At 44.1% G+C, this 27,965-nt stretch overlaps 2 protein-coding genes and 1 long non-coding RNA gene across 8 annotated transcripts; 2 read left to right on the plus strand and 1 right to left on the minus strand.

The window, feature by feature from the left end:
• Positions 1-172: 172 nt before the first annotated feature.
• On the plus strand, positions 173-12,312 carry ppp4r3b (protein phosphatase 4, regulatory subunit 3B). Of its 3 annotated transcripts, none has more exons than XM_064317898.1 (16): positions 173-630; positions 1,630-1,685; positions 2,193-2,291; positions 3,021-3,644; positions 6,623-6,700; positions 6,867-6,983; positions 7,195-7,311; positions 7,639-7,770; positions 8,699-8,801; positions 9,020-9,061; positions 9,156-9,314; positions 9,501-9,670; positions 9,791-9,930; positions 10,229-10,380; positions 10,662-10,777; positions 10,977-12,312. In XM_064317898.1, exons 1-16 carry the CDS (start codon positions 489-491, stop codon positions 11,070-11,072), a joined length of 2,343 nt encoding a protein of 780 aa, XP_064173968.1. In that variant the 5' UTR covers positions 173-488; the 3' UTR covers positions 11,073-12,312. The 3 variants fall into 3 exon arrangements, with proteins under 3 accessions (XP_064173968.1, XP_064173966.1, XP_064173967.1); XM_064317896.1 differs by having other exon boundaries at positions 10,229-10,379; positions 10,655-10,777; XM_064317897.1 differs by having other exon boundaries at positions 174-630; positions 10,659-10,777.
• Positions 12,145-26,014, minus strand: LOC135245086 (cilia- and flagella-associated protein 36-like). Of its 4 annotated transcripts, none has more exons than XM_064317904.1 (13): positions 25,833-26,014; positions 25,272-25,410; positions 23,712-23,776; positions 21,567-21,668; positions 20,068-20,182; positions 19,292-19,379; positions 17,054-17,207; positions 16,650-16,754; positions 16,380-16,491; positions 15,522-15,703; positions 14,243-14,347; positions 13,941-14,060; positions 12,145-13,844 (listed from the first exon to the last, which is right to left on the minus strand). In XM_064317904.1, exons 1-13 carry the CDS (start codon positions 25,884-25,886, stop codon positions 13,761-13,763), a joined length of 1,425 nt encoding a protein of 474 aa, XP_064173974.1. In that variant the 5' UTR covers positions 25,887-26,014; the 3' UTR covers positions 12,145-13,760. The 4 variants fall into 4 exon arrangements, with proteins under 4 accessions (XP_064173974.1, XP_064173973.1, XP_064173976.1 ...); XM_064317903.1 differs by having other exon boundaries at positions 25,272-25,413; XM_064317906.1 differs by lacking the exon at positions 16,650-16,754 and having other exon boundaries at positions 25,272-25,413.
• On the plus strand, positions 24,260-27,289 carry LOC135245087 (uncharacterized). Its single transcript, XR_010327143.1, has 3 exons — positions 24,260-24,539; positions 25,491-25,566; positions 27,200-27,289. It is a non-coding gene; the product is annotated as an uncharacterized LOC135245087 (long non-coding RNA).
• The last annotated feature ends 676 nt before the right edge of the window (positions 27,290-27,965 follow it).

Raw genomic sequence — 27,965 nt, forward strand, 5'->3', positions numbered from 1 at the left:
TACATTAATTTGTATGGACGAGCATATTTGTTAATTCCATGGAATTACCTAAACACAAGTTGTTTTATCGCAAAAAAAGTCTCTGTCTGATTGGTGTTCGTTATAATCGGTTCTAATGCTTGGCGTAGTAAGCACCACAACGCCTACCGGCTTCTGTAGCCCCTTAAAGGAAACCCCGCGGCGGCCGCCGGTGTGATTGACGTCGGAAAGGAAAAGACACAAGATCGGATTACAAGATGGCGGACAGCGGTTTGTAGAGAGGAGGTCCAGATACACTGTTTTTGTGTCTATAGCGGTGAATTTTCACTTTGTTGCTTCAATCTTCCATAAAAAGAAGTCTTGTTGTAGTATGCTCGAGAACCTGTTCTTTTGCAGAACTGTATACTACAGACTCGGTAGGGCGTTTGGAACATGCGGGTAGAAACAAAGTTCAAAGCTCTGGGTTAAGAAATATATTTTATTTAGAGAGGGTGAAGAAGTGGGAAACCATGTCGGATACTCGGCGGCGTGTAAAAGTCTACACGTTAAATGAAGACCGGCAGTGGGACGACAGAGGAACTGGACATGTCTCATCCACCTTTATCGAACGGCAGAAGGGTATATCTTTGTTGGTTCGGGCGGAATCAGACGGTAAGTTTTTTTTTGTGTGCCTGTGACCGTGTTAAAGCGGAGCTGTGGCATGATTCTCCAGCATCTGCAACTGCTTATCATTGAGTATGGAGTAGCATTAACTTAGCCTAGCTGGGCTGGTAGGCCGCAAATGCCACGGCGCTAGTGCACTAACGTCTTACTATGCGACTGTTCTTCTTTAGATTTAGCCACATTAATAAGTTTGCTAACTTGCTTTCCGACCTTATCGAGTTTTTTTCGCGTTAAGTAGTTAAACAGCACATGGTTTTACTTCCCGAACCGGTTGTGTAACTGCATGGCTGCAAGCACTCAGGTTAGTTCAGCCGGCTGAAGTGGATGCTAACGCCAACAAACTTCGCAGCCAGTCATTGTTACATTGTTGGCTAGCTAAGTGATAGCCTTCGGTAAGTTAATGATGAATTATGACTTTTAAATGCTGGGTCGTTTGTTTGGTGTTGTTTGTATAGCCTCCATAACACAGAAAGCTAATCAACTAAGAAAGTGAACTTTTCTGTAACTTGGTACATTTCCCAAGTGCATGCTAACTAGTTAGCCAGATGGCTAACTCTTGTTGAACGTGTCCCAATTCGTGGGACTTGTGCCACTGCTTTGTTTTTACTTTGGGTTATTGGTGGGTACGTTACATCTTGTAATTGTTTCAAATGTAACGTTAGCTCACCAGATAAGGTTTAATTTGTTATGTATGCTTCGCTAGGTGGTCGCTACCAAAATTGACAAACGCGTAGCGACCTGTTATTGGAAATGGCATTACCATTAGCCATCCATGTTGTGTAAGTTAGCTGGTTTGCATAGACACCTAATTTAATGAAGACAAGGCTAAACTGCTGTTTCTGGTGAATGTTGTTCGAAAGTATAAAACAGTTTACCTCAGTGTGTTCAGGTTTTGTATAACGCTGAACATAATTCTATATAATTGAAATTTAATCTTAAAATAGCTCTCGAATTGGTGTGACTGGTGTGGTTATTCTTTTATTCTAGGTTCGGTTTTGTTAGAATCCAGAATCAGTCCCAACACAGCATATCAGAAACAACAAGTAAGTATGAGGTGGACATATGTCGTGTGCGTTAATAGAACAGTTTAGGATATTGAATGATATTGCATTTGAATTTCTCAAGCTTTACGAAACGTTCATGTTGGTGGGCCTTGAACTGTAAAATTTGCATTGTCCGCTAAAACATGTGACGCCACATCGGTAGGCTGTCTTACCAACCTTACATCGTTTTTGTCTGTAACAGTTAGTGCATGAGATGTTAAGTCAAACTATTGTGGGGAAGTTTTGTCAATACAATGGAACATACTTTTTTTGTAAAGCAGAAAAAAATTGTTAGTTTTCTTGTGATGTCAAAATGCATTATTGTACCTTTGAGTGGAGTGTTTGCCAGGCTAACCACAGTATAGTTGGTCATGGTAAAAGGGTACATGGTTCACAGAGAGAAGTGTGTTGTCATGGAGGTGCCAAACAAAGTCAAGAAGTTTGCAATTCTTTGTTTGCATCAGGGTGCTGTTTAAATTTGTGCTCAATTGTTTTTCCTCTGAACAGGACACATTGATTGTTTGGTCTGAAGCAGAGAATTATGACCTGGCTCTGAGCTTCCAGGAAAAGGCAGGCTGTGATGAAATCTGGGAAAAGATTTGCCAGGTCAGTTTACAAGTGTGCAAAACTTTCATAAAATGCACTGAGTAATGAAAATATGAAAGTAGTCTCTCAGATGTGGAAACATATATTCAGTTAAGATGAAATAAAAAATGGTTTTTGTTTGTTGCAGTCCCACAGCTGTGGATTCTGACAATGTTAGTACCTTGTACTACCTTTCCACAATTACTGTTAGTGTACAGTATGGATTTATAATATGAAGATAAATATGTGAAGAGGATTCAACTAGCTGCTGGCTTTGCCAATGTAATTAAGATAAGAAAGTGTAATGGGACTGACCTTTGAAGTGACACAGTAGGGGGAGGCTAACACATGAAAGGTTGTTGTTGTCAGCGGAAAACTTGCTGTGTCATTCATAAACGCAACAAATTCATGGTGGGAGGGATATTTTCTGTGCTTTTAATTCAGTAAAAAATGCAATATGCCAATGTAGTCTACTGTAGATGTTAAGGCACCCCCAACATTTGGAAAGTTGTTTGGCATGTACGTGATAGGGAAATCGGAAATCCCAGTACTTCTCACTTTTATAAACAATACGGGTTCACTTACTACCTTCTGAGTGGGCACAAGGCTTTAATTATTGTAAATTGTTTTGGTGCTGCTTTCTTTTTCTTTTTTTAACGAATAATTGGAATTTTGGTGAAGAACACAGTTCTGTAACTTACCGTGTTTGTGTTTGTCTGCGTCTCTCTGCATGTGCGTGCCCTGTCTCAGGTACAGGGGAAAGACCCGGCGGTGGAGATCACTCAGGACCCCATTGATGAGTCGGAGGAAGAGCGCATCGAGGAGCTGCCAGAGACCAGTCACCTGGTGGACCTGCCCCCGTGCGAGCTGGCCAAGCTGGAGGAGATCGCCGACCTGGTGACCTCGGTGCTGTCCTCGCCCATCCGCCGCGAGAAGCTGGCGCTGGCGCTCATGAGCGACGGTTACATCAAGAGGCTGCTGCAGCTGTTCCAGGAGTGCGAAGACCTGGACAACCGCGAGGGCCTGCACCACCTCTACGAGATCGTGCGCGGCGTGCTCTTCCTCAACAAGGCGGCGCTCTTCGAGGTCATGTTCTCGGACGACAGCATCATGGACGTGGTGGGCTGCCTGGAGTACGACCCCGCCCTGGTGCAGCCCAAGCGGCACCGCGAGTTCCTCACCAAGACCGCCAAGTTCAAGGAGGTGATCCCCATTACGGACTCGGAGCTGCGGCAGAAGATCCACCAGACCTACCGGGTGCAGTACATCCAGGACATCATCCTGCCGACCCCCTCTGTGTTTGAGGAGAACTTCCTGTCCACGCTCACATCCTTCATCTTTTTTAACAAGGTGGAGATAGTCAGCATGCTGCAGGTTAGTCTTCAATCACTCAAATGGCACTGGTGCCAGTAGCTCTGCTCAAATGGCACTGGTGCCAGTCGCTCTGCTCAAATGGCACTGGTGCCAGTGCCATGTCCTCCCAGCATAGCGCAGCTTTGTCCAGCTCCAGGCCTGTTTGGTCTCAGCTCCTCTTTCTTGGCGCTGTGGTATTCAGCTTTAGGTGAGATGTGGGATTTGGTACAGATGAAAGGAAACTCTGTTTATATACCTGTGTTCATATTCTGTGAGCCCACAACCTGTATAACTTGCTTTGCTGTTTGCCCTGCGGTCCTGGATCCACCCATCTATAGTAGGGATGGGCATTTGGGTGATTTTTAGTGCTTGAGTACCCAGGGAGAATTTTGAGAGTTATTTGAATTCTCGTTGTGGGGGGGTTCTGTTACTTTCATGTTTTTACCATTTCTGTGATTTCCTCCGTTTTTAGTGTTTTCTGTGACTTTTCGGGAGTTTCTGTTTGGGAACTTCAACCTTAACGTAGCTTGCATTGTGATTTGTAGCCTATAGGCTAAGCCCATAGCATTTTAACCATATTGCCAAATGCTGGGACTCGAGACTAAGTGCGACAATAACTTGTCTGTGACAATATGCTTCATCAGAGACTCAAACCTCGCAATGTACGACATACTATACCAAAAAAAACTTGAAAGACATTACAACGGACACGTTATTATTTTTACTAAAACATTATATTTGAGTAGGCCTAATGCAGTTAGAATATCGCCCATGTTATGTTGATGTGCAATGGTTCTCTCCAGACAGCGGCGGTTGATTGTGTGACTGAGTTTGGGGTGTCACAGGAGACCTCTTAATTTGACTTGTTCTACTGTGTTGTGCATTACATTACATTACATTACAGGCATTTGGCAGACGCTCTTATCCAGAGCGACGTACAACAAAGTGTATAACCATAACCAGGAACAAGTATGACGAAAACCCTAGAGAGAAGTACCGGTCCAAGTACAGGGAACAACCGCATAGTTCAACTTGGACCCTGATGGTTAAACTGATTAACACTAACAACGAGAACGGCAACAACGCAATCTATGGAAAAATAAAAATAAATAAAAATACAATTAGTCGTTAAGACAGGCGCATCAACTAAGTCACCTATGAAACAGCTGCCTAGTTACAACCCTAAGTTTAGTCATTTACAGGGGGGAAGGGAGGGATGGGGAGAGGTGCAGCCTGAAGTGCCTTGTGCTTACCAAGTGTGCTATTTCCTTATGATTAGCCACCAGTCTCCCCTTGTTTTTTCACATTGGTATTTCAGTCCTCTGCCAGCTAGGGACCACGATAGCCTCTTCATCAAACAGTAATCCCATTTGCACCACCATGGTGATCTATGTTGGTAAAGTAATAGACACTAATTAAGCACAGAAGATGATTTACAGCGATGTTTACAAGTGACACGTGCGTGTTCAATTCAGTTGAATGGACTTACTGCAGTATTTGTAAATGTTGTACTGGCATGGGCATGCTAGTTTTAGTTAGAAGCCATGGCAAATGCCCACATGAAAAATGAGAGCCATTGTGTAACATTTAACTTAGCATTAGTTTGGAGAAAATAGTTTGCAGCGCTTGTTGAAAATGTGTCAATCGGAATACATGCATCTTGTTTTGCCTTGCTCTTAATGTTCTCCATGTAACGCATCTTCTGGCTTGGGCATTGTTTAAAAACTTTGACAGTGGTCACAAATTTGAGAATTTCAGGGAAATTACTTTAGCAAACACTACTCACTAGAGCCACAAGTTAAATGCCTTGAATTTGGCAACAAGCTTTTAAGGATGTCTTTATATGCTTTTAGCATGTAATTCACATTTGTCAGACACAAATGCAGTCACATTTTCAAAGTCAACATTACACTCCAGTAAGCATTTCTTGATGCTGTCTGTAACAGAGGTAATTCATAGCAGTTAGGTACACTGTCAGCAAGATCGGTAGTGAGGGATTTCCCTAGAGGAGCAAATAAAGTATGTAAAACATTATTGTCTTTGGCTTCTGCTGGTTTGTCTGTGACCGCAGTCAGTTGTTTCTGTCAGTTGTTGAGTTTTTCTTTTATGCAAAGTAGCGGTCTGCAGCACGTACTCCTGTCGAAGTTGTCAAGCTGACTGAATCTCCCCCTCATTACATGCTTGTTTACAAATGCATGCTATTTAGGCATTCTGCTTTTTCCAGTGGACTATTTGCACTTAAGAATGCATCGGTTATCTTGAATGACATTACGCTCATGGCTGTCTTTTCCCCTGCTGACGGATGGTTCTCCCTCGGTGTAGATCTCGGACCTTAATTCACGTTTCTTTATTTGTAAATGTCGGCCTATTGTTTGCTTCTTGGAATTTATTGATAAATTGCAAGTTGTGCAAAAGAAATTCAATGTGTCAGTATGTAGTGTATCAGGTGGATACTGCTTCACTTCTTTGCTCCAAGACATGCTTTTTGTAGCATTTAATTGTTCATCCAGCATGTCTGCTTCCTAAACTCCTTATATGGTGGGGGGAGCATGTCATGCTTTGAGAATTGCAGAACTCGATCAGCCTGTGTTCTTACTTTTACATATTTCATTTCCATGGTAGTGCACCTGCAGTAGTTCCTCCATGCATGTTTCTCAGCAACAGTCTCCACCCCCTGATTCCACCTCCCACTGTCACTCATCTACTTGCATTTTACTGCAGGTCTCCTTAAGCCCTGCCCCCTGAATGTCTCTCTCTCTAGTCCAGCTTTATTATTTGACAGTCAGGATGTCAGGATGATGTAAGCGGTCATATTTGTGTTTCTACTTGTGGAGTTGTGTAGATAAGTGTTTCTATTGCTTGCTGGGAAATAGCATTTGTACTGCTTTACCTGATGTTTTGGTATTTGGGCACCGATTCTGTCCTATCTCATGTTGGGTTATGAGGGATTAAAGACATGCATTGTGTTTACTGTGGTATTCTTGTTCCCTGAAAAACAGGAAGATGAGAAGTTTCTGACCGAAGTGTTTGCACAGTTAACAGATGAAGCCACTGAGGGTGCGAAGAGGAGAGAGCTGGTAAGAGCTGGGGAGGGGGCGGGGTGGGTCTGTGCTATTTAAAGGGCCCCTCACAGCAAACCGTCCCAACGGATGAAGCAACTTCATCTCGGATGAGGATGAAGATGATCATTCCTGCGCAGTGTGTTAATGTAAGGTCTCTGATTGTGAGTAACTTTTTTTGCAGGTGAACTTTTTCAAAGAGTTTTGTGCGTTTTCACAAACGCTGCAGCCACAAAACAGGGATGCCTTCTTCAAGACGCTGGCTAACCTGGGGATCCTGCCTGCTCTGGAGATCGTGATGGTGAGTGAGTCCGCGTCTCGGCCCCTTACCGCACAGGGTCCTAATACAGAGGACCACAAGCAAATCGATCATGCAGCGATGTGCGCTATTGGCTGCAATGCTGGACAGTGAGGGTGATCTTGAAAAGGGCTTTTTTCAGACTGTATGCGAGTAGTTGTGTAGCTGTGTGCTGTCTGCTGGTTTGGCGCTCATAAATGGTGTGGTCCCGCAGGGTATGGACGACCTGCAGGTGAGGGCAGCAGCCATAGACATCTTCTCCTACCTGGTGGAGTTCAGCCCGTCCATGGTGCGCGAGTTCATCATGCAGGAGCCCCAGCAGACCGATGACGTGAGTGTAGGGTCGCCTGAGGCAAGGTGTACGTGGGGCTACCCGGGGGAGGGCACGCATCTGTTAGCATTCGTGCCTGTACACAATTGGAAACTAACTGTCTTTGTGAAGTTCATCTGTGCTTTAGCAGAGCCTGTCTATGCTAGCGTCCTATATTTAATTTCCTATAATTACATATGTAGATCAGTGTTTTAATTGATGTGAACCCTATCTACAGTAAAATGATTGTATGTCATAATTGTGTACCCTGAGCCTGACAGCGGTTAAACGCCCGTACAGTTGTTTGTTGGTCCCCTGACGTGACGTGTGGCCATGCCTCTCCTGCAGGACGTCCTGCTGATCAATGTGGTGATCAAGCAGATGATCTGCGACTCGGACCCTGAGCTGGGCGGAGCCGTGCAGCTGATGGGCCTCCTGCGGACGCTGATCGATCCGGAGAACATGCTGGCTCCCACCAATGTAAAAATAAATACATAAACACACCCTGAATTACACTGCCCACCTCCCCATAGAGAACACTGCATTACACTGTCCCCTTCCCTATGGAGAACACTGCATTACACTGTCCCCTTCCCTATGGAGAACACTGCATTACACTGTCCCCTTCCCTATGGAGAACACTGCATTACACTGTCCCCCAGAACTACTCCTCCCTTATGAGAGAACACTGCATTACACTGTCCCCTTCCCTATGGAGAACACTGCATTACACTGTCCCCTTCCCTATGGAGAACACTGCATTGCACTGTCCCCTTCCCTATGGAGAACACTGCATTACACTGTCCTTCCCTGGAGAACACTGCATTACACTGTCCCCTTCCCTATGGAGAACACTGCATTACACTGTCCCCTTCCCTATGGAGAACACTGCATTACACTGTCCCCTTCCCTATGGAGAACACTGCATTACACTGTCCCCTTCCCTATGGAGAACACTGCATTACACGGTCCCCTTCCCTATGGAGAACACTGCATTACACTGTCCCCTTCCCTATGGAGAACACTGCATTACACGGTCCCCTTCCCTATGGAGAACACTGCATTACACTGTCCCCTTCCCTATGAGAACACTGCATTACACGGTCCCCTTCCCTATGGAGAACACTGCATTACACTGTCCCTCCCAGAGAACAGCATAATGCTCTACTGTTACACGGGTTTTCCTATGGAGAACACTGAACGAGGAAAACCACCAGCAACATTGAAAACCACAAGACTTCCCATTGCTCCCACTTGGAGGTGTTCACACATTGTACACTTGTTGGGGAAACTCCAAAAACTGTATAAAAATACAATCTTAAGCATAAAATTATATGATTTTGTTAACTTGAATGGTTCGTAGTCGGTTTGGCGTTTGACTCCTCTGTCTTTTTTCCATTTCCCTCAGAAAACGGAGAAGACTGAGTTCCTGAGTTTCTTCTATAAGTACTGCATGCAGGTGCTCACCGCCCCTTTACTGGCCAACACTGCCGAGGAGGACAGCAGTAAGGGTGAGCTTTACACACGCTGTTCATCATCAGCCAAAATCTGCTCTTATTTTATTATATCGTGTTAGGTCGCCATTTTGATGGCAGTAACTAGATCCCACTGAATTTCCTCGGCTGACAAAACTGGCAAAAGCTCTGCACTGTAGCTGTAGTGCCTGTAATGTGACAGTTTTTGAGAAAAATGAATCATTACAGGAGTCTGTAAAACATTTGTGCTTCAGATTCACTAGAGGGAGCCACCAAGATCAATCCAGTTTGTCCCGGTAAGCAGAACATTCTTTCCCCCGATTGAATGTGCATACGAGCGCCTCCCTCCTCTTTAATGGTGTGTGCTGTGCTTCTGGCCCGGTCTGACAGATAACTTCCAGACGGCACAGCTGCTGGCGCTAATCCTGGAGCTGCTGACGTTCTGTGTGGAGCATCACACCTACCACATAAAGAACTACATCATGACCAAGGACCTGCTGCGCCGGGTTCTGGTGCTCATGAACTCCAAGCACACTTTCCTGGCTTTGTGTAAGTGCCTCGCCCCTACTGTCTACATCCGCATCACGAGCTAGGCCCCGGCCAGCTGCTGGTGCTAGTTTGGTTTGGGGACTCCTAAGTAAAGGATAAATGAGATTGGTCAGATTTATGGCCTGATTAATCATGGTAATGAAGTCATCTTAAAGGTGTGCCCCCCTGTCTCCCCATCCCCCACAGGTGCCCTGCGTTTCATGAGGAGGATCATCGGTTTAAAGGATGAGTTTTATAACCGATACATCATTAAAGGGAACTTATTTGAGCCAGTCATCAATGCCCTCCTGGACAACGGGACCAGATACAACCTCCTCAATTCTGCTGTCATTGAGCTCTTCGAGTTCATCAAAGTGGTGAGTCTGCTGTTGCAGAGTCAGTGATGTAGTGCGGTGGCTCAGCTGTGTGTGTGTGTGTGTGTGTGTGTGTTTGCATGTTTGAACCCGTAACTATTAAGTGCTCCACACCCTTTGCAGGAGGATATCAAGTCCCTCACAGCGCACATAGTGGACAACTTTTACACAGCGCTGGAGTCCATCGAGTACGTGCAGACGTTCAAAGGTCTGAAGAGCAAGTACGAGCAGGAGAGGGAGCGGCAGAACCAGAGACTCAACAGGTGAGTGGCAGCTTGTCTCTCGCACCGCACCGTGGAAACAAGTGACTACTGCTCAGATGTGTACAACAATTACTATTACAGTCATTACTATTAGTATCATTTATCATATAAATGGAGGTAGGTAAAACTCTTTTTTGATTGGGGGCATTTCGACACCTAGGTTCCAGTAAACTCATAGGTCACTGTATAGCAAATTTGCAGTGGACAGTTGTCCTGTTTCTATGTGAGCGCACATAGCATGGTGGAATGGTTTTAGTGTGACTGCTTGTTGAGCGTGTCCTTTCTCCTGCTTGGTAAGGTACCGGAGAGATGCTCGGACTATGGACGATGATGAAGAAATGTGGTTTAATGAAGACGAAGATGATGATGAAGGAGAGACTGTGGTGGAGAAGAGCAGGTCTGAAGAAGACTTCCCCGAGAGCTATGGGAAATTCATCCAGGCAAAAAAAGGTATTTTACTGCCATTCTCTGCCTTATCCCTTTAACTGTAGCATATTCTAATGGCTAAAAACCCCTTTAGCTTTAGCATATCCTAATGGGTAAAAACCCATTTACCTGTTGTGTATTTTAACGGTAAAAAATTCCTTTATGTGTAGTGTATGCTAATGGTAAGCGTGCGCGCATGCACACACAGCCGTTTCTCCCTGGGACTGAACTTCTCTGAGCTGTGTGTGCAGTGAGCGAGTGCAGAGCCTGCTGCTTTGAGCTCACAGTTTCTCATTGTGCAGCAGCAGCTAACGGTGCTAACAGCGCTAACGGGAAGCCCGCTGTGCCACCGCCCTCCCCCGCCAGCCCCAACAGCTCCAGCGCAAAGACCACCTTGCTACCTGCTGCCCCCCTGACCAAGGTGAGCCCCCTACAGCCCCCTCCCAACAGCCCCCTCCGCTTCACACTTCCTGTTTGAGCCGCACTCCGCTTAATACACAGTCACAGAATTTTAAAAGCTTATAGACCTGCCCAGGTGTGCGTGCGAAACACTGCATGTCGTAGCTGGTAACAGAAACGGATTCCCATAATGCATCTTTACTCTCGTTGCCTTTGCACAGACGGGGTTGGTTGGGCTCGTGGATTACCCCGATGACGAAGACGAGGAGGAAGAGGAAGAAGAGTCACCACGAAAGCGGCCTCGCCTGGGAACATAGAGGCGGTGCGCCCCCTTCTGGTCTTTTAGTCCGACAGTGCCACTGTCCCACTGCCCCCCCTGGACTGTGAGACCACTCCCCACTCCCAAATACCCTCCCGCCCGCGTGCAGGAGGACCGTCGTCCCGGCGACAGCATGCCGAGGCCCCGCCCCCTCTGGCAGGGACAGCACTTCCAACCGCCTCCCACCCAGTCAGGCAGGCAGGGCCAGTGCTACGGTTACGGATGCCTGACTGGCTTCAGATCCTAACACTCGGGGAGGGGGTGGGGGGGGATAGGCAAAAAAAAATAAAATAAAAAAATAATAACACAAAAACAAACATAAACCGAACTTAGTTCCAAGGAGCAGGACTCAAAACTTTGAAACTGGGACAGTTGTTGACCCCTGTGTTGGAACCGCGGCAGCCAGGAATTCTGTATTCATAATTTTATTAAAGTACTGTACAGCGTGTTTTTCTTTTAAATCATTTTGCCCCTTTTGGAAGATTTTAAAAGGGGAAAGTGGAGCCTGCAAGTGTGATTTTGAGCACGGGTCGCGAGGGTCCGTTTCCCCTTATTTTAATTCAGACACTGGTTGCTTTGTGAAGGGCGGAGCCGCGGAGCTGCTTTTAATGGCGTGCGTTAAAGTGCAGTGAAGCCGGCGCGTCGCTGGCCTGAGAGGGTGGGGAGGGGGCGTCCGCTCTGCCGCTGGGGGCCAGGGCTCAGTCACTCGTCAGGTGTGTGTGCGTTCCTTCAGCGTTCCTTCAGGGAAGCCTCCTTTTACTGTACAAACCAGCGTTGAGGAGTCTTTACTAAGCCCCGCCCGTCCCCCCCTCAGTGCCCTGAGGTGCACAGGACTGTATGAGTGAGTGTTTTGTTTCCGGGTGTTTTGATTCGAAAGGACCGGGACGGGGGGAGAGACGCGTGTCCGAATACGCGCCCCCCAGTCAGCGCTGCTTCTGAAAGCAGCCGGCACCAGGCATTCCGATCGACAGTCCGCTTTCAGAGCATCAGAAGAAAAGGAGCAAGCATCTCATTCTGAGCAAGCGCAGACTGTGCAGGGGCTGAGTGCTAACATTTCCAAGAGGACGATGTGTAGAGAAAATAGTTTATTTTTATTTTTTTTGGCCATAGAATTTTGTACAAGTGCGTTTACTACCACTATCTCCATTCTACATCATTTGTATACATTTGATATTTGAAAAGGTTTCAGATTAAATGTTACCCTGGCATTAAAAACTCTCAACCTAGTCTTATTTTAATGGTTTGCCTTTTTTGTGTTTTTATTGTTTTTACTTACTGTCTGCTGCATTGGACATGTGGCGTGTAAGACTGCTGCCACAATACTGTAAATGTACAAAATTACAAATGTCATTTGACTTCCACCAGGCTGGATATTTTACAGACCATCGTCACCTGATCACACTTCAGTCCATACCATTAGTTCAAATGTATTAAAAAGAAAATGACCTTGTGGAAGTGCAATTCATTCACTGTGAGCTAGCCAGGACATTTGCCTTCATTGATACTATTTTTGGTAATCGAGGAATTTTAGACAAGCTTTTTGCCCCCAAATACTGATGTTCCTTATGGAAACATACTCCACACATTAAAGCACATGATTATGCTTTGGAAGCTGGTTATTTTGGCTGGAGTTCACAGAAAAACTCACTGGGGGGGGAAGACTGAAGAAGTTTATCTCCCAGAATCAGTTTCTGTGCGAGCCTGAATAATCTGCCACATCTACTCACAGATGTGATTTTTCAATTTACACACTTCATAAAATCACATTAGCATCAATTCTGTTGAATGGGCAAAGATGGCCTTCCCTGGTCATTACAGTGGTTAAGTCTCTTAAGCCCTGTTCTCTGAAGGTACTGTATCAGATGAACACACACACACAGACTAGCCGATTCATTTACTGCTGACCCACTTTCACACACGGACATCTTTTGTGTTCATGAACCCTACTATGGTTATATGCATACCTTGTACGCGTTTCTGGGTAATGACTAATTTGGTCCATTTTTAAATGGTCTTTGAAGTGTCATTAGTTTTACAGCTTTAATTTGGCCAATTAACATTTTTGCTCTGCACAATAAGCAACCGTCCCTGGGTCTGCAAGTGCCCCACAGTACTATGTACACAAATTCAGACTATTGTCAGTGGCTGTATTTCAGCTCTGATTAATGTGTGCAATATTCCAGCATTCAGTTATGTTGCTGAACAGCATACAAATAGTATGTCTTCAACATTCTGGAAATTGATAACACTTTTAGACAGGAGACCTGAAAATGCTAATGTACCTTGATTGGGTACAAGTTCATTCAAATACTGAAGTTTTACTTTCATACAGTTCATATCTTAACACAGTTGGGCTGGGCTTGTACCTGGAGGGGATGTACCTGGACAATTATATTTAGTTTGCTATTGTACTTCCATTTTAGTAGGCAACAGTGGTTTGGACTATGACACCTAGTGAAAAATGAGTATATATAAAATGTATTTACTAAACAGTCTGTAGGTCGTCAAAGAATCTGTACATAGTTTCTTTTTGTAAAGTCTATTTAGGACTAAGAGGTTTCAATATTCTTTTCCATTAAAACCCATCTGTCCACTGGCACCAAAGCAGAATCACAGCAGTCCATGCACGATCAAGGGTAGGTCAAGCCCTCATTCGTAAGGTAGGAAAAAAACGATCTTCTTAGCTTTACTTTTTAATGACTTCCTCCCGCAGCTTTTCTGCCAGGTGCTTCCTTTTCTGCAAGCGTTTCCTCTCTTCTGTAGAGACGTCCTTTCAAAAGCAAAAACACACATCAGGTTCTTAATTCTCTTCACAATACGGTCTCGACAGAAACGAAAAGGGAATGGAAGAGGAACTACAGATCACCTTTTTAGTCGGTGCCACTAGGGGCGCACTTCCTGTTTGTGAGCCATTGAGCCGATCAGCTGCTACGCCATTAGCAGCGACGCTCCTGTTGGTGGTTTCCCCCTCCTGTATGCATTGTGCCTGCAGAACAAGGTCAACAATCCAAATAACAATAATGTGCTACTTGAGCATGACAATTGGTTAGTGTTAAACAGTCTTACAGGTGTGGGTGTGGTTAGGGTTAAAGAGCTTTACAGGTGTGGGTGTGGTTAGGGTTAAAGAGCCTTACAGGTGTGGGTGTGGTTAGGGTTAAAGAGCCTTACAGGTGTGGGCCGCTGCTCTTTCTTCAGGGCCTGCAGTTTATCCCTTTGCTGGCTCAGATACAGCGCCCTCTGCTGGAGCTGTTCCTGCTGTGCCGCTGACAGCTCCTACACAGTACACACACAAGTACACATCAGAATGCGCTTTCAACACTGAGCAAGCCTCTTCTGAAGTTTGGACTTTGATCTACAGAAAGAATTGAGCTAAAATATTCCAATCTAAAAACTTAATCTTTGAAATGTTACTACCAAGCACGGTCAGTGTGAGTGTCCTAATGCTGCAGGACAGACTCACAGTGCAGCACAGTCAGTGTGAGTGTCCTAATACTGCAGGACAGACTCACAGTGCAGCACAGTCAGTGTGAGTGTTCTTATGCTGCAGGACAGACTCACAGTGCAGCACAGTCAGTGTGAGTGTTCTTATGCTGCAGGACAGACTCACAGTGCAGCACAGTCAGTGTGAGTGTTCTTATGCTGCAGGACAGACTCACAGTGCAGCACAGTCAGTGTGAGTGTTCTGATGCTGCAGGACAGACTCACAGTGCAACACAGTCAGTGTGAGTGTTCTTATGCTGCAGGACAGACTCACAGTGCAGCACAGTCAGTGTGAGTGTTCTGATGCTGCAGGACAGACTCACAGTGCAGCACAGTCAGTGTGAGTGTTCTGATGCTGCAGGACAGACTCACAGTGCAGCACAGTCAGTGTGAGTGTTCTGATGCTGCAGGACAGACTCACAGTGCAGCACAGTCAGTGTGAGTGTTCTGATGCTGCAGGACAGACTCACAGTGCAGCACAGTCAGTGTGAGTGTTCTGATGCTGCAGGACAGACTCACAGTGCAGCACAGTCAGTGTGAGTGTTCTGATGCTGCAGGACAGACTCACAGTGCAGCACAGTCAGTGTGAGTGTTTCTGATGCTGCAGGACAGACTCACAGTGACTAAGCGCACAGTCAGATGTGAGTGTTCTGATGCTGCAGGACAGACTCACAGTGCAGCACAGTCAGTGTGAGTGTTCTGATGCTGCAGGACAGACTTACAGTGCAGCACAGTCAGTGTGAGTGTTCTGATGCTGCAGGACAGACTCACAGTGCAGCACAGTCAGTGTGAGTGTTCTAATGCTGCAGGACAGACTCACAGTGCAGCACAGTCAGTGTGAGTGTTCTGATGCTGCAGGACAGACTCACAGTGCAGCACAGTCAGTGTGAGTGTCCTAATGCTGCAGGACAGACTCACAGTGCAGCACAGTCAGTGTGAGTGTCCTAATGCTGCAGGACAGACTCACGTTGAAGGGTTTAGAGATTCCGGCCTCTTTGCTCGCCTCCTCCAGCCATGCCTCGGCTGCTTGGCCCCCGCTCCTCGCCCCCCCAGTCTTCTCTCCCCCGGTCCTCTCTGCTGACGAAGACCCAGTCCCCTTTAAGGGGGCCCTCACTGCTGGGGGCATATTGGGGTCCACACCGTCCTGCCCTGTACAGCAAAGGACAAAACAGTGACCATGCCCAGGAAAGGGCTAGCCTTCCTCTAACTCTGTGAAACTACAGGACTCCAACCAGCCTTTAAACCTGTAAGCCTGGTCACTCCACACAATGAGTAATGAATATGCCATTCCTTTGCTAGTTGAAAGCTTCTCCCAGAATTCCTTGGGATAAAAAAATATGTACATATTGACTGTGTTCTGAATTTCAGACGTGTTGCTTCTCTACTGATAGGAAATCTTATTTTGTGAAATCACATAATTGGAAACAGGAGACGTTCTCTCTTTAAGGGAAAAAGTAAAGCAAGAAAAACATGACTGTTTGAAACACCATCACACTGCAGGAGAGACGGGAAGGAGACCTTGTCCAGTGTGCCTCAAAGCCAAGCTACTCTGGTCTTCCGTTTATCAAGGTAAGTGTAACACTAATGTCATTCAAATAACTGCAAATTATTGTTTAATAACATTAATTGCTAAACACAATACTTAATCTCAAACGTGTTCACCCCTGAGTTGAAGTTCTGGGTACTGGGTCTAATTCTAGTGTATTACTGCATATAAGACTGGCAAAAGGGTGCTGCATTAATCTCTAGTATTCCAAGAAGAATCATATACCAGAGATCAAACCTTACAGTCCCTGTATGCTGTAGTGCCATAGAGTTAACATACCTGGAAGAAACCTGACAGATGCTGGAGGACTGACTGCTGCACTCGTCTGTACACACTCCCCTGATCTGGAGCCAGCCTCCTCCTTATCTCTCTTCCCTTCTGCACTGCACACCTACAGGGGCAAGTACACACATCACACACTAATATCACACACTCACACTGCACTTAGGTTTTTCGACAGAACTGTGCATAGTCCACAGAATTGAACATCTGAAGCTACTGTGTGGAGGGGATAGGGCACACACACTACTCCACAGCATCACAATGTACCCTGCTGGTTGGGAGGGCAGTTGTGCTGGTGCCATTGGTGAGCATGGGCGTAGGAAGTTGGCTGCTGGCCACCGATTCTGGCTGCCCGCTCCTCTTCACCTTCCCCTTTGCGTGAGAACCAGTGGAAAATACCATAGAGATCAATATTCATAAGAACCACTGGAAAATACCATAGAGATTGGTATTCACATCAGTCACACTACTCCTTGAACTGCTCTGTATTGTTATTTCAACAACCAAAAACAGGCCCTTGAAGTTCATTGAACTGAAACTGAAAGTGCACAGCCCAGTGGCACTGAACTGCTGCACATGCAGCATTCTCCAGGTGCACGACTGAGGAACCCTGCCGTATGTCAGCCCAGTTTTCCTGGGGTGCTGACTAAACAGCCTCGCTTATAAGGCACCTTGTGAGCGCTCGGTGGGTGGGTTGGGGAGGCCTGCCGTTGTTCGGCGCTGTCCTGCACGGCCTGGTCCAAGCTGCTGGTGGATGCAGAGCCCGAGCCCTGCTCAGGCTGCGTTCTCATGGACATCTCCAGGTCGTACTCCTCCTTTGACCTCCTGCAGACAGGGGGAGACGGAGGCAGTGAGGGGGGGGGGGGACACCAGGGCCATGACAGGGATCAGCGAATTTCTTTTGGGGAATGTGCTGGGCTCATCTGGATTCACCTGCTCTTCAGACTGCTGATCAGTCAATCAGCCAAACAGTAAATCAGCTCTACTGTACCTATCAATCAATAGATCTATTATTCAGCTCCTCCGTATTAGCTTAATAGACTTGCTCATTCTTACTTAGTCTGTTTCAAGACCCATGAATGAGCATTCTACAAACCCGTGCTATTACTATGACTTTACTCACTCAGTACAGCAAGCAGGGTGGCTTAAGTCTGGCCGAAGCTCTGAGCTCTTCAGCTGACAGTGGTGTGAACTGTGCATGCCTCCCTGAGTCACAGGGTCTCACCGAAGCACACATGCAGCTGATGTTTCCCCACACATCTCTCTGTGCCTGCACTGCCAACAGCTCACATCAACAAGATGTACGAGGCGTCACTTCAGCCCACTTAAATCTGATTCTCAAATTAGTATTAAAGAACAACTGAATATCCTGACCAATATTTATTTTCATATGACCCTCTAAATAGCATTCCTGGATTTGCTTCAACTGCTTAATTGAATTAAAATTAAACCTCCATGCTTCCAGACCGTTCGCTGTAGGGTTGGAATTAGCCCTACCAACTCAACGGAACCAACACGCCCCTCATCTACTTACTGACAAATGACTCAAGCCAACCAACATGCCCCTCATCTCCTTACAGAGAACAACTCAACCCAACCAGCAAATCAACACACCAGCATACCAGTGTACTACTAGGCTCCTACAGCTGATGTTCAACACTGATTCCATCAGTCTAGAACTTACCAAAATTGTCCTTTGGGTTAAATATACTGCTCAGTTGCCTTTAAGTATAAATCCCCACAACCCAATACTGCCCAAAGCTTTAAGGAGCTTAGGCCACCAGAGACACACAGCTTGTAAGATTACTGCGAGTTGCACCAATCCCATTACGAGTCCAGCTTCTGCAGCCCCCAGCAGGTGGATGCTAACACCTGGAGCTAGCACTTTAACCATGTCTGCATGCTTCATATAGTAAGTGGATGCTAACACCTGGAGCTAGCATTTTAACCATGTCTGCATGCTTCATATAGCAAGTGGATGCTAACACCTGGAGCTAGCACTTTAACCATGTCTGCATGCTTCATATAGCAGGTGGATGCTAACACCTGGAGCTAGCACTTTAACCATGCCTGCATGCTTCATATAGCAAGTGGATGCTAACACCTGGAGCTAGCACTTTAACCATGCCTGCATGCTTCATATAGCAAGTGGATGCTAACACCTGGAGCTAGCACTTTAACCATGTTTGCATGCTTCATGTAGCATAAATCATCTGAAACTCTATACTCCCACCTGCAGATGGCAGGCCAAGTAGATGGGAGCATCGCACAGTATGATGGTATCATGCATTCCCACCCAAACAAATAACTGAATGTGGAATAGAGCTAAAAGTGACATTTTTAGCTATTTTGAAACCGCAAGACTCGTATGCTGTAGTAAACTGAATTCACCCCAGCCAGGTGAGCCAAGAGTCAGTGAGGGGCCAGAACCCTATACATTTCCCTTCTCAGTGTAAACAGACAACAGAACTACAAGACCCAGGTAAATCATCCAGAGAAACAAAAAATAGTGATGTCATAAAGAAGCCTACTCATCACACCCTGACATGATTCACACCAAACTAACACATAATGAGCACTGCTAGATACATGCAAATGTATGCATGTATCCTACTGGTTTGCTTCCATGAGGAAATTCAGAATACCAAGGCCTAGCTAAAATATTTATACAAAGTCCATCCCTCCTGCGGTACAACTGCATTACTCAATGTTATAAACACATTTAAATTCACTTTCCATATATGTATTATGTCCTGCTGTAATGACACTAGTATTTTTATATGAATAAATCTACAGCCAGTGCTAAACTGTGTGCTTCTCTTTGGTGACAGAGCATCCTGGTAAATGTATAACCTGTACATGGACCTGGGTGCTGTAGGCCAGGAGAACAGAACAGCAGGAACACTCACTTTAGTACCTCCTGCAGGATTCTCATCTCCTGCTGCTCCAGCTCGCTCATCATGTCCATCCCATTGGTCAGACAGTCTGGCAGCATGCCTGTCACACAGAGAGACCGTCCACATGCATCAGACACCAGATTCAGACTCCAACTGCCACCATGCAAATATCAAACACCAAAGCAGGGCTGCAGTCAATCTCCCACAGGAATATCAAAGGTATATATGGTATATGTCTTATCTTGGAGTGCCACATAAATATTTTAACTTTTTCTCCAACTGAACTGCTGACTACAAGACTGGATTTCTGATTAAGCTTAATGAATGCAGATGGCCATGTGCAGACAGTACTGACTGTTCACAATGCAGACTAAAGGTTTTAATAACCTTCATAATTGTGCATGCACAGTTTGATATCCATGCTGTAGTGAGGATTTGGCTCAGTTTGATATCCATGTTTTAGTGTGGATTGGCTCAGTTTGATATCCATGTTTTAGTGTGGATTTGCCCAGTTTGATATCCATGTTTTAGGGTGGATTGGCTCAGTTTGATATCCATGTTTCAGTGTGGATTTACACAGTTTGATATCCATGTTTTAGTGTGGATTGGCTCAGTTTGACATTCAGGTTTATTGTGGATTGGCTCAGGTTGATATTCATGTGTTAGTGTGGATTGGCTCAGTTTCATCTCCATGTTTTAGTGTGGATTTGCCCAGTTTGATATCCATGTTTTAGTGTGTTGTCATTGCACGATCTTGGGGCAGTGGGGGAAATGCAGAGGTGCAGTACCGTTCCTCTCCTTTATGACACGCAGTGCCTGCAGCTGCAGCTCCACGTTCTTCTGCACCATCAGGGACCGGAACATCTGGAAGTCGTCTGTGGCCAGAACTGGCTGGAACACGGTCTGCGGGTGAGTCATGGGTGAGGGAGAATCAACAAAAGCACATTAGAGAGCAGGTCCTTTCACTACCACAGTGCCTGGCATTGCTACCTCAGACACTCATGGAGGGGTTCAGAGTGGCTCAGTCAATAAAGGCATCATGAATGCAGGCTAGGCTGTGTTGCTATCCGCCTACAAGCAATGGCAGAACATTCTTTTCTCCACTGTGTTCGGTGGGCCATTACAGTGAAAGCCCCCTTTGCTATGCAGTAGAATCTCATCTTATGTAATTGGTGCTAGCTCTCCCGTGGTGCCCTACAGCTGCTGAGTGTAACGTGTGTGCTGGATAATGTATGCAGTGGAGCTGCACGGCTGTAGGAAACACAATGTTCCTTTTCCCAGTTCAGAAGGACTGAACCCTTTGACTCCTCCGGTGGTAAGCCTCCTCCAGCAGGGCAGGCTGAAACGACCCCATCTAGGCCATAAGCATAATCGCTCCTGCAGGCTTTTTCTGGCGCAGGTAAGACCCAGAGGGCCCTGCTTGGGCCCAGAGACACTCAACCAGAATAGCGCTTGACCGCCATTCCTGTGCTAAGAGCAGGGCCTTAATCCTGTTATACATCTGCCTGATGTAAGGTACATCACACTTAAGGCTTTCTCAAGTAGCGTCTTCTCCCAAAAGGACCAGAAGATTGCCAAAAAAACAGGTACTTTTGAGGAAAAAAGCTATGTTTTTAAGATAATACTCCTTTGTGCAGAACAGTATAAACTCTTCATTATGGATGTCTTTCATATGTATCTTAGACAGAGGAAGGACTCTGTTGAAAGGTTTAAAGTAGTTTGTGTGATAGTGTGCAGCTGCATATCTTCAAATCCACGTGTTAGTAGCCAGAGTGGAGAGCAGACATGCAATACATAGAGGAACATATTACACTGCACAGTCTACAGAGGGATGATATCAGGAAGCATTCAGTTATGAAACTACAATAGAACCTCTCAGATACCAATCATCAGGAATGGAATTTGATGTCCGAAATGTTCATAACTGAAAGTCCTGTGAAAATACACCTATTATAAGAATTACATTATTTTATTGATTTGAAATTTTAAGTTACTGTAGCCTTATTTTTTAATAGACCACTCTTTGTTTTCAGTAAACCTTTATTTTAGATTAAACAATAACCAGTAATGGAAATCATATTAGAGCATTGACTATTTTCTTTCTAAATCAACTGCTTTCCACGTTAAAAAAATCTAAAGTAAGCTCAGGTTCATGTTTGTGGAGTCCAGAGTGAGGCTCAAATCTGAGACTCTTCCATCCACTCAAACCCCCCTCATTTCCCCTTTGGGAGATAAGGGAGTGTGGATGGAGGCCTGTCTAGCTGCTGCTCAGAGGACGTTACTTCACCTGTAGCGCCTTGGACTTGGCGAAAGGAGATGAGCATGCTTCTGAAAACTGCTGCTCACTGATTCCCACTTCCTGCATGTAGTGTTCCAAAAGCTTCTCGACCTGGTGTATAAAAACACACAAATCACTGCTCTGAGTAGCTCCCTGATGTCTAGTCTGCTTGGAAAAATGTGTCACAGAGAAAAATGACCTACTGATCCATTCAGCAATGGAAGTAGAAATATTGTCAGCTACTTATTTTGCATACAACATAAACATGATTCTGTAATTATAAAGAGACCCAGAACACAAAATAATTCAGCAAAAGTCAATTACTATTTCGTGACAATACAATAAATAAATGCTGACTATTTCTGAGCTCCACGGGAGCATTTGAGGAAATAATTGCTAGAATAGAAGCATCATTTGGTTTTTTAATTTTGGAATGCTCCAGTGTATCAGTATTCCATGATTTTCAAACATGATTTATGGGTAATTTTGTTTGTACCTGTCAGAAGCTTATGTGATGAAAGATATAATGATGTTATAAATTATTATTGTACACAATAACAGACCTACTGTCCTAGAACACTGTCTTCAGCTCTTGCACTTGTATTTAACTTATTTTCTATATAATTAAAAAAATTGTTTTAAAATATTGGCTCCAAGTGTTTGGCAGCAAGAGAGGTAGGTTAGGTGCAGAGAAATGTGCATTCTGACTGGGAATGTTTAGTGCAAATGGAAATGTGAATTCTTATGTTACCATTTAAAATGATGAAATTCCCTGACAAACATTACATGCTTTGACAAGGACATATTTACAGTACTCCTGCAATAATACTAATGTTTTTGTGGATTATGATTAATTTACTTTAATTTACTTAATTTTACATGTACCTGACATCACCTTTCTGGTTATCAACATTCCTTGCATAAACAGTCCCTTGGGTTTCACTTGGAAAATAAATGGTGAAAAATAATAAGTATTAGTCCATCATTAAAGGGGAAGTTCACCCAAAAATGAAATTATGATATATTTCCACTTACCCCGATAACTATCTATCCATTCAGATAGTTTTTCTGAAATGTAATGACTTTTTTAGATATCCCCTGCTGTGCTGCAGCTTACCCTGACACAATGGACTTCAACAGACCCATATTTTTTGTAGGGCTCAATGTACCAAAATTGACATTCAAAAAATTCAACAGCAATGTCTCTTAAATATAATGCCACCGTTACTCATGAACATCCACTGACTTTAATTTGTGCACGGTTTCATTGAGAACTGATACTTCTACAGAAGCATGTCAACCCTGTATATACACGCAGTCTCAACCAAAATTGACCAGAGTGTTACAGTTTGTAGTCCTAAAATCCGGAAATCAGTTTGCATTTTTGAGCCATGGGTTCCCTCTGCAGAGGTCCAATCTTTTTTTTGCCATAGGATTTTTGATTAATGCAGAAAATAAGGTCTGTAGTTAACATAAGACTAAGCGAGTTTCACTATTTGTTTTACGACAAACAGATAAATTACACCCATGAATATCTCAGTCATGAATTTCAAAGCTGCTATGTGCTTTAATAAAGTTGCTAACAAGTTGCTACATTGAAACTACAACGAACAGTTGCTTTCCACCAACGTCTTGTCATCACCACACAAGTTTCATACTAGTCCATCTGCACAAGCCTTTCATCGGATATACACAGTGAAATTGAGCGTGCATGTGTGCGAGAGAGTGCGATCGTGCAAGTGTGTGAGAGTGAGTGTGTGATCATGCATGTGTGTGTTTGTATTTGTGTGTGTGAGAGAGAGAGAGTGTGTGCGAGCATGCATGTGTCAGAGAGAGTTTGTGGGTGTGCATGTGTGTGAGAGAGTGTGGGTGTGCATGTGTGTGACAGGGTGATCGTGCATGTGTGTGTGTGAGCATGCATGCGTGTCACAGAGTGTGTGTGGATGTGCATGTGTGTGACAGAGGGTGATCGTGCATGTGTGTGTGTGAGCATGCATGCGTGTCACAGAGAGTGTGTGGGTGTGCATGTGTGTGACAGAGGGTGATCGTGCATGTGTGTGTGTAAGCATGCATGTGTGTCGCAGAGAGTGTGTGGGTGTGCATGTGTGTAACGGGTACCAGTAGCAACACCACATCTCCCAGGCATTTACTCACCAGGTCCTTGTACTGCTGGTGAATTTCTGTGTACGTCAGTTTATTCTCATCTTCATCATCAAAAACTGGGAAGGAAGAGCTTACGTAAGACTGACAGAGCATGTTTCTGCTTAACATGTTAATGCAGTATAACAGCATATGAGACCATACACATTTCATGACACAAAATTTAATTAGCATCTGAGATTTTACTGAAAGAGAAATGTCCTAATGAGGCAGTATATATGACACATGGACGACATATAGGTAACAAAGACTTTTTGATTTGCAATCAGTGCCCTTTTTTGGCACTGTAGGTGGCTTCTTTTAAACTGTGGCTTTCTTTTAAATCCATTTTAAATCGTAAATTCTCAGGACAATGTTGGTCGGTATAATATCTAATTATGGGGGCAAGTTATTGTTAAGTAATTTATTACTTAAGAAAATTAAATACAAACAAAAGTATCATTTTTTATTTGGATCATTAAAATGCTCTGTGTTGCGAAAACAGAAAAAATAGTCGTGGGCAAGCGCAGTGGGACCTTGGTTACATACATTAGGATATTCAAACGCAGCGAGGAAGGTCCGTGCGGCACTGAGGGTGTGATCGGAACTCCCTCTGCTCCAGCACCCACGGCGACCCTGACCAGGATCAGCGGGTATAGATAATGGACGGGTGGATATATACTGTTCGGGTACCTACAGGACGGTCAATAGCCTACTTAAAATGAAAACTCATCACGTGCCGTTAGTTGCTTGTGTTCGTGTGTTGCCTGCTTATTGAACGCTATGGCTGCGATAACGACACGTTCCCCACGGGAATACCAGATACAGTATGCCTATCTACAGGTATTGCGTTGCTTTTCAAAATGTAATAACAATAAGTTTGTTCAGAATTGGTTTGTTTGCCAAGGCAAACTGCTTGTCTAAATAGCCTAGACCACCATTGGTACCACGCCCACATTTTGGTGGGTCTGATGGTACCTCCGTATTCCAATTGACTATTACAAAGTACAATATGAAAATGAATGAATTAGCTTGCCGTGTCTGCAATTGAATAGAATTCCTTGGGAAACATTGCATATGCTTATACTCATTCGTCACGATGTAGTGTACTTTTATTGCTGGCCTCGTCCCGTCCGTTTGGGTGAGGACACATTAGCCTAGACGGCCATTTCGGCACCGTGAGTGCGGAGATCAGAAAACATGCATCGGGCAAACTACAGCAACCCTCGACTGTACCCTGCTAGCGGCTAGAAGTGAGCCGATTACAGCCACCGCAGATAGTTTACCCAGAGCAATGGCTGGCGCAAGTGCGTGGAAAAAATGGATAGTACGCGAACAATTATGTTGCTATGGACATCTGGAAAGATATAGACTGTAAGGACGCACCGAAATGAGTGACATACCTAACTGATGTCAGCTGATATAGCCTACTTCAGCTCGCTAAGACGGTGCATTTAAGAATATGCAATTATAACAGAACCTTACAAACCGCAAAAATAAATAAATAATATATTATCTAGATATTTACCCCATAATCACCGAGTATTTGAAATGTTCATAACTGTATTAGCCTACCTGTACATTTGTTTTCCATAAAGTCGGTGACTGGTATGACCCATTCGGGACTCCCCAAATAGCCGGCGATGCTCTCCACGACCCATTCGCTATCCTCAGCCATTTTGACAGTTGGGGCTCCGGAGATGACAGAATCACCCTGCTATCATAAAAGATGCCCAGATCAAATCTGAGGCCGCAGGCATTTGTTGTAACTGCCTTCTCGCTTGTATACTGCAGGTTAATTGGGGACTCAAGGTACGCACACTCGCATTTTGGACTACCCGGATGGATTGTCTCCTAATCGGCTCCTATGGTAACCAATTACGTCAATGTGTTGCGTTTCATCCACTGATAGACCGTCCTAAAAGGCACTTCATGACACATTATATAAAATAAAACAAAATTCAGCAGGATAAATATGGACTATTACTGTAATATTTGATATGCAGTACATTCGAGAGTGCACTTCAAAATACCAGGAACATTTATAAACAGCCAATGAAGGGACAGACTGAATTAGTTGCACTAAACCTGTGCTGAAAAAAAACTGAAAAAGGGTAGGAACAGATATTACCGTACCTGCCAAAATACACTGGTGGCACCTGTAGCTACAGCACTATCACAAGATAGCATTGGTGAACGCCACGGCGCATTCCCGAACAATTGGCGCAGATGCAATGGTTCTGCCCTTGGCCCGTAGAAGGTGTAGAAGGTATCAGAGTGTGCTCAGTAATCTGTCCGGCAGGATTGAGATTTATTCCTGGCACAGAGAAACAGTCCTGGCACCTGCAGTCTTCAAACATCCTGATTGGTGAGGTGGCGCAAGGATTTACAGTATCTGATTGGTTAAACTACCGAGAGAAATAAGCACATATAATCCTCCAACGTGCGTCTGTTCTAGACCTCATTGTGGTATGAGTACATTTGGCTTGTTAGTGTGTCATATGGGAGGTTTCTTAATTCATTTAAGTCTTACAGCATAATGAGTAAGTCACAGATGTGCAGTGAATTTGGACACATTTCTCTTTAATAAAACAGCAAACATCACATATTGCCTTCATAATTTTTTAATTTAGAGTACAAATTTAAATTACTGGTTATTTCAGAGCATTAACAAGATTATAAAATAAATATACATATACATTCCTTTGCATTTAGAAAATATATTGGGGGAACAAATGTAGTAAAGTTAACTTGTAAGGGCAGGCCATGCAAACAGGCAACATGCCAAATAGAGAAAGCAGAGCATAAAAAGGAGATTACTTGGTATCAAAGCATTTGCAATGCATAGTACTTAATTCAGCTACTGTGAAATCACTACAGCGTTTACGTGGAAAATGCTGAAGTGATTATAATTAAAATAATAACTCCTCCCCGTCTTGACACGTAGTCCACTAGATGGCAGTCATACTCCAATGTAAATGGAGTATGACTGTAAATGTAAATTGACTAATTCCTTGAAAATAAATCCTCACATAAGGAACTTCCACTGCAATGGCACAAAATTAATTTTGCAGGTGTAAGATTCTGTAGGAATTTCAGTCCTATTCGATTATTTTGAAGGGTTTCTATGATCCAATTAAAAAAATGCTAAAATGTGATCACGTGTTGATAGCAGTTAACCTGAAATGTTAAGGAATTAAAGAGTGTTTGAGTTTGAAATCAAGACAGTAGTATGTCATATCTGAAAACTGATTGGGTTACCATAGTCTAGTCAGTTGCATCAATTTATTTTTATTTAAGTGTAGAGTTCAGAGGTACATAGCCAGAATTTCATTGTATATATCTTTTGTAAATATCTAGAATAAAATAACTTATAGCAATAATTGAATTCTATGTTTAAGAAAAAAGGATAAATATTTTAACTTCTAGCCAAGGTAACGCATGAGATCAGTTTTAGTGCACTAGCGTATTGATATTGGTACAACATGTGTTTGTATTCCTAGGGGGCAACGGTGAGCCATATTGCAATGTTCAAGAGAGAACACAGGTGCCAGAAGAATGAGAAGAGGAAGCTTAGAAATGATCTATGCAATTTCAAACTGCTAATATGCATAAAAATCAGTACGATAAATTTGTTCCTCATAGGTTTGGTTATAAAAACAATGACTGATTGTATTACCCTGGTTCCTAATAATACAATATCTCTTGTTTGGAGCAAAGTAAAGTCTTGTACATACTATTCTCATGCTACTAACTATCTGAAAGTGTTTTTGTGGTCATCACTGGAGTTTTTGCATGCTAGACACATAGTCATTACAGGTCTGCAAATTAAAAGAAAGATTCTTATTGAATTTATGATCAAACAGTAAAAGACCCCCCCCCCCCCCAACCCAACCCAATATGGGCATCTAGTTCAGCTCAAAATTAAAGTGCTTCTAACTGGAGAAAATATATCTGTTGCATGTCTACATGCACCAGCATATTGATAATATACCTCTAAAACACTCTTATTATTTTCTTCCTGTCATGAGAAAAAAATAAGCAGCTCGGTCTTGGATGAGTACCGTATTTACATTCATGGAAAGGGGGATTCCAGATTCATGGAAAATATATAAAACCATGAAAAATACAAAAGCATATCTGAGCATGCCCTGTAAAAACACTGTTCCTGTAGGACATTCTGCTTATGAAACGGTATTTTGTCATGCATGAGTAATAAAGTAGAACATGTGTCCTGTAGTCTCATGACTGCATGACATAAAATAAACC

This window comes from Anguilla rostrata, chromosome 18, assembly GCF_018555375.3.
Source record: "Anguilla rostrata isolate EN2019 chromosome 18, ASM1855537v3, whole genome shotgun sequence".
Lineage (NCBI taxonomy): Eukaryota > Metazoa > Chordata > Actinopteri > Anguilliformes > Anguillidae > Anguilla > Anguilla rostrata.

What these genes read in the sequence shown, in the direction of transcription:
- ppp4r3b (XM_064317896.1), top strand. Translation starts at nt 489, where the DNA reads ATGTCGGATACTCGGCGGCGTGTAAAAGTCTACACGTTAAATGAAGAC. An exon ending in GATCAATCCAGTTTGTCCCG is followed by an intron (nt 9,062 to 9,155) that starts GTAAGCAGAACA and finishes CCGGTCTGACAG; the next exon opens with ATAACTTCCAGACGGCACAG. An exon ending in CTGCTGCCCCCCTGACCAAG is followed by an intron (nt 10,778 to 10,976) that starts GTGAGCCCCCTA and finishes GCCTTTGCACAG; the next exon opens with ACGGGGTTGGTTGGGCTCGT.
- LOC135245086 (XM_064317903.1), bottom strand. Translation starts at nt 25,886, where the DNA reads ATGCTATCTTGTGATAGTGCTGTAGCTACAGGTGCCACCAGTGTATTT. An exon ending in TGTCATAAAGGAGAGGAACG is followed by an intron (nt 19,380 to 20,067) that starts GTACTGCACCTC and finishes TCTGTGTGACAG; the next exon opens with GCATGCTGCCAGACTGTCTG. An exon ending in ACCCACCGAGCGCTCACAAG is followed by an intron (nt 16,755 to 17,053) that starts GTGCCTTATAAG and finishes TCTCACGCAAAG; the next exon opens with GGGAAGGTGAAGAGGAGCGG.